The 10,666-nt window shown below is 45.4% G+C and overlaps 1 protein-coding gene across 2 annotated transcripts; it reads right to left on the bottom strand.

The window, feature by feature from the left end:
* Positions 1-1,970: 1,970 nt before the first annotated feature.
* Positions 1,971-8,733, bottom strand: LOC311309532 (tripartite motif-containing protein 3-like; the record flags this gene model as incomplete). Of its 2 annotated transcripts, none has more annotated exons than XM_084438858.1 (11): positions 1,971-2,123; positions 2,583-2,723; positions 2,940-3,010; positions 4,251-4,419; positions 4,511-4,678; positions 4,843-4,946; positions 5,068-5,794; positions 6,156-6,336; positions 7,081-7,304; positions 7,503-7,767; positions 8,588-8,733. In XM_084438858.1, the coding sequence occupies 11 exons, from the start codon at positions 8,731-8,733 to the stop codon at positions 1,971-1,973; spliced, it is 2,349 nt and encodes a 782-aa protein (XP_084294984.1). The 2 variants fall into 2 exon arrangements, with proteins under 2 accessions (XP_084294984.1, XP_084294985.1); XM_084438859.1 differs by having other exon boundaries at positions 7,081-7,232; positions 7,527-7,767.
* Between the last annotated feature and the right edge of the window lie 1,933 nt (positions 8,734-10,666).

Here is a 10,666-nt window from a genome sequence, read left to right as displayed (position 1 = left end):
AGGTTATGCAGCGTCTTCACTGTAAAGTTGCCTCTGTAGTGGTTGACGTCTTGTTTGAAGGATCTCCAAGCTCTCTCAAGATGCTGGGAGTGAGCACCTGTTATTGGGTGAACAAAGAACCTCTGGTGGTTGGGATTTTCTGAAAGATACTGTATAACCATATAATTACACAGAAACTGGTTAAGTTGCATTTTCCAGCTCAGATTCCACATTATTACATAGAATCTACCATATCTTATTCCAGGTAATAAACTGTGACCTTCATTTGGATTTTAGGAAGGATATAACCATATCATTGCTTAGAAACAGGTAAAGTTGCATTTTACAGTCCAGATTCCATGTTATTACCACATTACCACCTCTGTTTCCAGATAATTAACTATGAGCTTAATTGGGATGCTAGGAAGGATAATAACCATATAATTACATATAAACAGGTAAAGCTGCATTTTTCAGCTCAGTTTCCACAATATTACATATTAACTAAAACCTCTGTTTCCAGGTAACAAATTGTACCTTAAATAGGGATTGGGGGGTAATGGTAACTACAACTAATAACTACCGATAACTAATAGTAATTGCCTAGTAATTTCCTAGTAATAATCTAGACATTACAGGGTTTATTAGTGGGTAACTATATGGTAACTACTACTAATAACTACCGATAACTAATAGTAATTACTTGGTAATTTCCTAGTAATTGTGTAGATTATTACAGGGTTTATTAGTTGGTAACTACATGGCAACTACTCCTGGTAACTACTAGTAATTTGTTGATAATTCCCTAGTAATAATGTAGATATTAACAGGGTATTACCATGTTATTACCATGCTGTAATGTAAAGTAGTACCAGAAAATCAATGCCCAGATAGTGATGACATGATGTAAGATGGGTTGTTTCTCAGTCAGTTGATCTCAGAAAGGGATTTTTTTTTTTTAAATGGGGAAGCATTACGTTTTTAGATATCACTGTCAGCACTCACTAGATCATTGAAAAGCAGCCAGAACATCAATTCTATATTCCCCTCTTCGCAATCAAGGTAGAATACTTCATGCATTCTAACCAGTTCCTTTATAAAATGGCTCAATAGTTATACTTCAATTTACCTCTGATTCTGTCTCAAGTCACTGAACACGGTGGTTTCATGATATCAGTAACAATATATACACACACTTTACACCTTCTCTTCACCAGTCATAGCTTCATGTCACTTGACAAGAGGTGAAACCCCAACGTTATATACATAGGGCCCAAACTTTCTGGCGCTCTCAGACTCTCACTACAGGCAAATACCGTGGGCTCAATGGTCACATGGTTTGGTAGAGTATGTTGCTCGTACTCTGTCCGAGCGTCAGTAGAGGTGACTGCTGTCATGCGGGTGGAATGATTGAATGATTTGTTGAAGATGTGTCATTCCCCCAAGCCAATCAAGGTTTCCCTACATAAAAACTTGTGCTGTGCGACCGAGACCAATTTGTTAAATAGAATAGTTTATAAGAAGTCATGCTGGGATGATCGTTCTTATCTAGAACGTATGTCAAAACATTATGTTTATGCAATTTGTTTGGGCTATTGCCGTCGTGCCCATTTTGATATGTAAATTGAAACACCACTACGCTAACCTGATAGACGCCTCCTGCCGACACTTCAGGTGGCTCACAAATTCCAAACGACCTACTGCGCACATCTTTGCTTAAAGCGTGAGTGAGATAGGGCCAGCATTTGCGGGACCATAGCCTCCTTCACGCACCATGGGGGGGATTAACTATGGGCTGGTTACCCACGCATTTCTGAGGGGTTTTGCCAACGGTAACAGGATACGTCTGATCTGATGTGCAAATCAAAAGGACAAAAGGGGAATCTTACACCCTGTGGAGTTTATTTGTTGTGTCGTAGCTCAGCCCTCGCTTGCTGTGGTGGAGCTGGCTGGCTGGACGCTTGGGCGCCTGAGTGGCTCAGGCCTCCGCTCTACTGCAGGTAGCGGTAGACCTTGAAGCAATGGTTCCCAGAGTCGGCCACAGCCACATGTCCGTCTGAGGTCAGGGCCAGGCCCTGTGGGCCATACAGGGGGTCCGCTGACGTGTTGATGTAGGACAGGAAGGAGCCAGAACTGTCAAAGACCTGAAAGACAACGTAAAAAAAAATACTTTATGTCAACACACACATAGGATTGTACTAATCTGTGCCAGCTCAGTCTGTAGCGTATGACACTAAATTCTCAAGGCTGGAGCCCCACATTGGGTACAGCTAAGCATGTCATTATATATGGTAAACATGTCATATACATCTGATAAATGAATCATCTTTTTTATTTATTACTATTTATTATTATTTAAATATAAAATATTTGTGTATTACTATACATTTACATTTCACTGCAAATGATACCTGTATTATACTGTAAGTGACAAATAAATAATACATCACATGCACTCAAATACCATAGACCACTGGCCCAAAGATGAGGTTTTCATTCTTGTTACTTAAGATATTTCTCAATGGAATAGTCACCAGATACAGTACTAGAATATAGTACCATAAACGTCCTGGTACTATGACATAAATGCTGCATCCCCCCACCTGAATTCGACTGTTGCCCCAGTCGGCAACAATGATGTTCCCATTGGAGTCCACGGCCACGCCTGTTGGGGCGTTGAACTGTCCATTCCCCTCTCCATGAGAGCCAAACTTAAACAGGAACTCCCCATCAGCATTATATACCTAGGGATGGGATCCAGTTATCAGTTATTAAACGCATTTGGAGAGGGACATTTTCCTGTCACATAGTGATGTAAGTAAAGGATGTGAGTGAGTCACAAAGGATGTGACATGAATCTGACAAAACAGAGAACAAAAGGCCTGGAGTCATGCCAGATACTGACAACTTGATTTTTGTTGGCAGTAGACACACGGTGCCAAAACGATTGCAAGCCATACCTTCACTGAATGGTTGTGGAAGTCTGTTACAACAATCTCATTTCTGTTGTTTATGGCCACAAAGTGTGGGCCTTGAGGGGAGAGGGAAAGAGGATTAGTCACATGACAGGAAGTTCCATACTATTTTAGTGCTCTCGACACAACAGGACTTTATTAACACTGTTCACAAATCGAATGCATAATCCTTGCAGTTTGCAAACGTACAATTTGAATTGACCTGTTATACCTATAAACTGCTTTCTGAAGCTGCTTTTGAGCTCATGCAGCCCTAATATCTTATTCTGTTATTTTATTTCCTGTGTAGACAATTGTTTTTGTCTGTGATATATTTCATGTCGGCAAATGGTTAGCATTGGGTGGGGGGCTTGGGTCATTCAGCAAGTGCACAACTTCATAAAAGGATAAATACATGTAAGTTATTACTTTCAGGTCTATTCTTTGTCAGGGCAAAACAAATATAAATACTTACTGAAAGCAGGGACCGATTTACTCAGCTTTTGTTCTAGAGCAATGTTTGCACCACTTTTTTCTGAAGGGAACCAAGGACAAATTAGATTCAGATGACTGAAAGGCCTTCATAGATTGCATAAATAATAACGTACACTCTCCCTGCAGCAAGCCTGAAGCCATATCAACGGGGGTTTTGTATTAATGCAACCAAATCACATTAGTCCCACTAACCAGTTCTGAAGAACTGGACATAGAACAGGTACAGGACATTCTTATTGCTTAACCATTATTATAAAATCAAATACTTGGCATCAACTACAACTCACCCCGCTCAGGACCAACTCATACAACAATAATTTAAATAAAGTGATCGATATTCCATTTCATTCAGGACATGTGCTGGTACGTATACCTGCAGGTAAGACCTCTCACCTGCCTTGTGATTTGTATAGGATTGTACAGGCCAATCATTCTTTTTAGACCTAGACCGATTACTGTTGCTATTGGTTGTGCAGTAAAAGGAGACTTAAGAAAGGGAACAGGAGGGAACCCCTCTCCCCTCAGCTGTGCGCCTAGCCTACTGTGCGCCAGCAATCACGTTTTGTTTATTTGTTTATTGGCAAGGATCTCCATTAGCTGACGCCAAGACATCATCTAGTCTTCCTGGGTCCGAAAAAACATTACAACATTCACATGATAAAAATGCAACTTAGTGCATTGACTGCTGCCCAACACAGAGCCTATTGGCACAAGCTTTGAAATGCGCAGTTGAGGAGACTCGTCAAATCGCCCAACCGTAGGCTATGGGAAATGTACATTGCATAAAAACAAGGGGGCTTCCAAAGTAGATGGACAGTATACCTGCAAACTGCCTGTCTGATGTTCCTCTGGCTCCAAACTTGGTCACCAGTTTTCCATTGGCTTGGAAGATGAAGACACAGCAGGCCTTGTTGTCAACGGTGATGATGTGTCCATTCCTGTCCACCGCCACGCCTTTGGGGCCCATGAGACGCCCCGCCCCAATCTTGTTCTGTTAAAGAGTAACAAGGAGAATGTTTAGACTTGCACCTGTAATAGGAATACTGTTTTCTCCTTTCAGGACACCTTAAACTTGAACGTACCTTAAACTTCCCGTCGGAGGAGAAGATGCTGACCCATCTGTTGTCATAGTCGGCCACAATGATGTCGCCGTTCATGTCGACGGTCACCCCCGTGGGGCGCTGCAGCTGACCTGGGGAACGACCTCTGACCCCAAACCTTAGCTTGAACTGGCCATCGCTGGAGAACACCTGTAGAGGAAACCCCAGCCACTCATCATTAGCCCCAGGTACTGGGATCGGTACTTCACACATGTGGGTCAGGATATCTAAGCCTCAATTTCTTCTTCAAGCAAACTCATTTCATTCCACACCGCCACACTCCACTACATCATGCTACAGTACAGCGCTCTCACCTGTATACACTGGTTGTTGCTGTCCGCTACCACGATCCTGCCGTTGCCGGAGGTACTGATGCCTTGTAGGTTGGTAAACTCCCCTTTATCTCGTCCTCTTGTTCCTGTGTCATCAACATAAGCCAGAACAGCGTCTCAGCGCTAATACCCTGCACTCGCTTTATATAACGCAGTCATGAGTTACGATGAAAGTCAGCTAGCTCACACGCCAGCGGCCGTACCCACCCACTCTGTAGATGAGCTCGTCCTCGATGGGGTTCTCCTTCTTCTTGGTGGTGCTGTACATGCTAGAGGGGCGTCGCACCGCCTTCTGCCTGACGTGGCCGCCTCCCCCGCTGGGCGACTTCACCCGCCGCTTGACGTCGTCCGGCGACTGCAGGACGTCCGAGAGCTTGACGGCCCTCAGGCGGAACGGGCTCCCCCTCACCGGCTGCTCGTACAGGAGTAGAGAGAAGGCGAACTCGCCCTCGGAGCGCAGGGTGTAGCCCACCTCGTAGGTGCCGTTCTTGTTGTCCACCACCTCCGCCTCGGCGCGTCCATCGGCGCCGACGATCTCGGCACGCAGCGCGGCGTTGCCCGTCCTCACCAGCTCGCCGTCCTTGTCCTTGGTGGTGACGGTGACGGTGGTGTGCTGGCCCACCAGCGCGTGCCTCAGACCCTCGCCGGCCGCCACGCTGGTGTGGCCCACGGCGCCGGTGGTGATCAACACGCCCAGGTTCTGGATGGAGCGGCGCAGGCCCTCGGTCTCCACCTGGCACCGGAGGTGTCCGTTCTCGTGCGGCTGCTCGGGGAAGGTGTGGCGGGCCAGGGCGCCGACCCGCTCGCCCATCTGCTTCTGGACCAGCAGGACCTCGGTGGCGCTGCCGTGGCTCAGGGCTTGCTCCGCAAAGCTGCAGCTGCTGTGGATGTTCTCCTTCCCCTGGAGCAGGCAGGCCAGCTGGGCCTGCAGCACCTGCGACACACACACATATGCACACATACACACACGCACACACACACACGCACACACACACACACACACACACACGCACACAAGCACACACACGCACACACATACACATACACACACGCCCACGCACACACACGCACACACATACACACGCACACACACGCACGCACACACACACACACACACACACACACGCACACACACACACACGATCAGGGAATGGCAGTCAGTGAGATTTACACATCAGCAAAGCGGTTGCATTCAACCACAAGTGCTACTCTTTCAAATGAAGAGACAGTAATTTGGGATGAATCTAGGCACGAGAGAGCTGTAATGACCGCTGGTGCGTTCCAGTGACTCTGACCTTCTGCTTGGTGCTGCATATGTTCTCTAGGTCAGTGATGAGGGCGGTCTTACGCAGGTGCAGGGCCTTCTCCAGCTCCTCGAACGTGCTGCTGATCTCCGTCACCGCCTCGTTCTTCCTGTCCGTCAGCTGTTTGGAGATTTCGTTCACCAGGTCTATGGCTGCCGTCAGCTGGGGCAGTCTGGGTAGTCAGGGGTCGGAGTCACAGTCAGGGGGGGAGGGCTGCGCATGCAGAGCCATGCAGGACCGGCAAAGATAGATGGTGTGTGGCCTGAGTAAAGCTGTTGATAAAGCTCTATAACATGGGTTCCCAAACTCCATCAATGTGGGCCTCCCCTCTGAAAACAGTGACACACTGGCCCCCCCAACCCCCCAAATTTGTCCATTTTGCAAGGCAGCGTTAGCTAGCTAACGTTACACAGCTAAGTTAGCTTGGTGGCACCTGCTGTTGCTAGTTAACGTTATGACGTTTTCACACAATACATTCATGCCTGCGGGGGGAGGCTCTCTCTGCACTATCCGCAAATTTAATATACATCTCTCCCATTATTTATTTAGATTTTCTGACCTTTAAAATCATGTTTCATTCATAAAAACCATAGAAAATTAAACAACAAAAAAAAGGTTTCCTTTTTTTTTTTTCTAACCATCCCTCCGCGCCTCCCCTGAATTTCTTTGGGGCCCCCCAGGGGAGGCCCACCTCACAGTTTGGGAATGCCTGCTCTATAATATCTGTATGTGCAGAAGGGGATCTTGTGTGTGTGTGTGCATGTGTGTGTGTGTTTGTATGTGTGTATGTGTGCGTGTGTGTGTGGGTGTGTGTGTCTGTCTGTGTGTGTGTGTGTGTGCGTGTGTGTGTATGTGTGTGTCTGTGTTTGTTTGTGTGTGCGCGTGTGTGTGTGTTTGTGTGTGTGCACGCGTGTACCTGTTGCGGATGGCGTCCAGCTGATTCTTCAACGCTGACTTGTGCTGTTCCAACACATCCCTCAGGGGGACGGTCACGTGCTCCCTGTGCTCCCCTTCTGTGCACTCCAGACACATGGCCGTCTCGCATGACTCGCAGTAGAACTCCATCACCTGCAGAGGGCGCAGTGGAGCAAGGGACAGCTGAACACACACACAGTTATCAATGCAATGAAAATATATAGGCTATCAATAATAAGTAACAAAATTAAAGCTTTTACATTTCTGTTTTATTTTGAATGCTTGGGTATATATATAACGGTATATAGATGATGCTTGGGTATATATATAAAGGTATATAGATGATGCTTGGGTATATATTTATTAAGGTATATAGGTGCAGCACAATACTCTAAGTTATAATGTGGCTGCCCAGCACCATACTCTCAGTAGCGCCCAGCAGGTTACCTTGCCCTCGTGGTTGGGGCAGGAGAGGGGCTGGCAGGCTGCAGCAGCGCTGACTGACTCCAGCACACCGCAGGCCTCGGGCCTGGTGCATTCTGGGTCTCTCTGCAGCACCTCCATCAGGTTGGTGATGAAAAAGTTGTTCTGCAGTGCGGCCACGCCCTTCTCTGGGAGGATGGAGGTCTGCCGACACACTGGGCACGACAGCGTCAGGGATTGAGGGGGGATGTAGTTTAGTAGGCATCTGCACAGACACAGGGAGAGAAGACAAGATAAAGATTAACGTGATAACAGAGGTTTCAATATGTTTGGTTGTCAAAGATATCGCAATAATGCAGTCTGGGAATGTTTGCCTCAATATTTACCCAAACACACCAGAGGCAGTGCCCAGGCACATTCAAGCCAAACCCCGGCATAAATAAAAGCAGTCTACAGCAGGTGTGTGTGTGTGCGTGTGTGTATGTGGTCGTTAAATCAGATTAAATTAGAGGGGGAGCTATTAAAACAGCTTCCCATCTTTACAACTGTGGAGATATTATTTCTCTTAATTTACTGTAACGCTAAAATCAAGGCAAAAGACTGTCCATTTGGACTGGTGCCCTGATTATTTAATTATTAAATTATTGGTTTACATCCCTAATCAAGTTACTGTATCAAAATCTCATTGTAATATTGTCACAACCTCCTACACAGTGAAATGGAACACGAAGATACATACATGCTATCCCTGATAATGCTTCACATAATTTAACACTAGTATTTTGTTTCGTTTTAATTTTGTGTGTAATTGTAATTAGTGTGTCTTGTCAACCTTTTATCTTGAATATATTTATCTGTACTGTTCTTTTTAGGCGTGGGTTCTCGTATAAATGCCCTTTGGGCTTCAAATCCCACCTGCACAATTTCACTTTCTGAAAATGTTCTTTTATTATCTGCAGGTTGTCTTTCAGTTGTCTATTGTATGTGCGTGAATCAATCAAACCTAAAAAACCCTAAAATAATAAAACTAGAATTACACCAGATTACAAAATGCTACAGTATACTGAACTGATGGTTGATCTTACTTCTCACAGAAGGTGTGCAGGCAGGGCAGGACTTTGGGGTTGTGGTAGTGGTCCAGACAGATGCTGCAGACCAGGAACTGCTTGTCTATCTGCCTGACCACAGGGCTGGTGCTGCCAGTCTCACGCTTGGCCATGGTGAGAGACATTCACGGGAGGAGGAGGAGGAGGAGGAGGAGGGGGCACAGGCACCACTTCACCTTCATACGCTGAGAAAGATAAGATAAGAAGACAGAAGGATAAGATAAGAGACAAGAAAGCCACCTCTGAAGACGAGATTGGGTATTACAAGGTGTGGACAACAGCATCATCACAAGGCGGAAATTAGAAATTCATTGGGACCAGCGGAAGACCAAGAAAGAGTCAATCAAAAGTACAGAACTTGTCACCTATGGTAACAGAACTCTAGATAACTGGTTCAGAGTCAGACTTAATCTATACAAACGGCAGACCTCAAATCAGCTTCCCTCCCTCTGGTAAAGATTGTGTCATCTTCCAAGGAAGACCACAGTGGGTTTTTTTTAGTGAATATTTCAAAGGCCTGATAAATAATACTACATTGCAAGATTACATGTTTTGCATTAAAACGGTATGTTAATTGTAACTGCTCAGAAAACATTAATAATATAGACCCTTTCCATGGAACTTTTGGTCACTAGGGCAAGGACGTCTTGGCCCAAGTAAACTGCACTGTAAACTGTGGTATTATTGTTTTGAATAGAACATTCCATGAAAAGGTCAATGAGCTTTGTGTTGTGCACACTCACAGTGATTGATGTTGTCATAGTGTTAGAAGCCCTTCATACCCTGGAGAGAAAACGGGTTGTAACAGCTATAACTGCAGAAGCACATTCAATTTGTTATAGGCTGAAATTGCTTCTCTTACTGAAACAGTTGCATGTCTGTCTATGAGATATCCTATTTCAATTTTCAATTAGGGCAAACATTCCATTATATTCGTTCTGTAACATATGTGTGTCAATTATTGTTAGTCTGCTAAATGACTGTAATGTAATGTAATGTGTGCTGACCATAACGGGTACCCAAACCCTCAAACCATGAGACTGAAGCTACCTGAATTTAACTTGTCAGACAGAATTTCCCCTTGTTACTATCTTGTAGTGAGCTCGAAACAGGCTCACAGCACAGAAGATACCTACTGCAGCTTCGATTGATTTTGGGATTTTGGGATTTTAGGCTGGCTACGTTATCCGCAGCACCAAAGACCATGACTGTAATCCCTCTTTAAAGGAAGCCAACCCAACCGATTTCTCACTGATACTGCTTTAAGCTGTGGCAGACTGTTGGGGCTTGTGGCTTCCTGCTCACCATGACTTCCCACTCTCTCTTCCTGTTCCACTTCGACATTAGCTGTACTTCTCTCTCCCTTCCCACACACACCAGACTGTCTGATCAGCGCCTTACATGGCCGCCAGGCACAAAACAGCTGAGCTACTGTCGCCCTTCTGGTCTGGTGCTGCTGAAGAAAGAGGAATCATGGAAACTGAACACTCTGAGAACAGATATGTTAAAAACAAAACATGTAGTGTTATATTTTCCTTAACCAAACGCACAGATGTGTTCTATTGTCCTCGACCAAACACACGGATGTGTTAAAAAAACACAGATTTTATGTGCATCCATAGAAGTTGTATGGCTTGTTCTCTCCCATGAATCCTGGCTGTGCCGATGGAGGAATTAATAGCAGCAACTCCAGCGTTGACCCCACCTCCAGCGTTGTCTGTCAGTGTGTCTGTGTGCTGAGGAAAGGGTTAAAAACACCCAGGACAGCCTCTAACTTCTACAGCCTCTAACCTCTACAACACCCAGGGCAGCCTCTAACTTCTACAGCCTCTAACTTCAACACCCAGGACAGCCTCTAAAATCTACAGCCTCTAACCTCTACAGCACCCAGGGCAGCCTCTAAAATCTACAGCCTCTAACTTCAACAACACCCAGGACAGCCTCTAAAATCTACAGCCTCCAACTTCAACAACACCCAGGACAGCCTCTTACTTATACAGCCTCTAACTTCAACAACCAGAAGACAGCCTCTAACTTCAACAACATTCGTTGTTGATA

Source organism: Borostomias antarcticus, assembly GCF_949987555.1.
Source record: "Borostomias antarcticus genome assembly, chromosome: 1".
NCBI lineage: Eukaryota > Metazoa > Chordata > Actinopteri > Stomiiformes > Stomiidae > Borostomias > Borostomias antarcticus.
The sequence above is the reverse complement of the archived record's forward strand: the minus strand, read 5'-3'. Positions and strand labels throughout refer to the sequence as shown.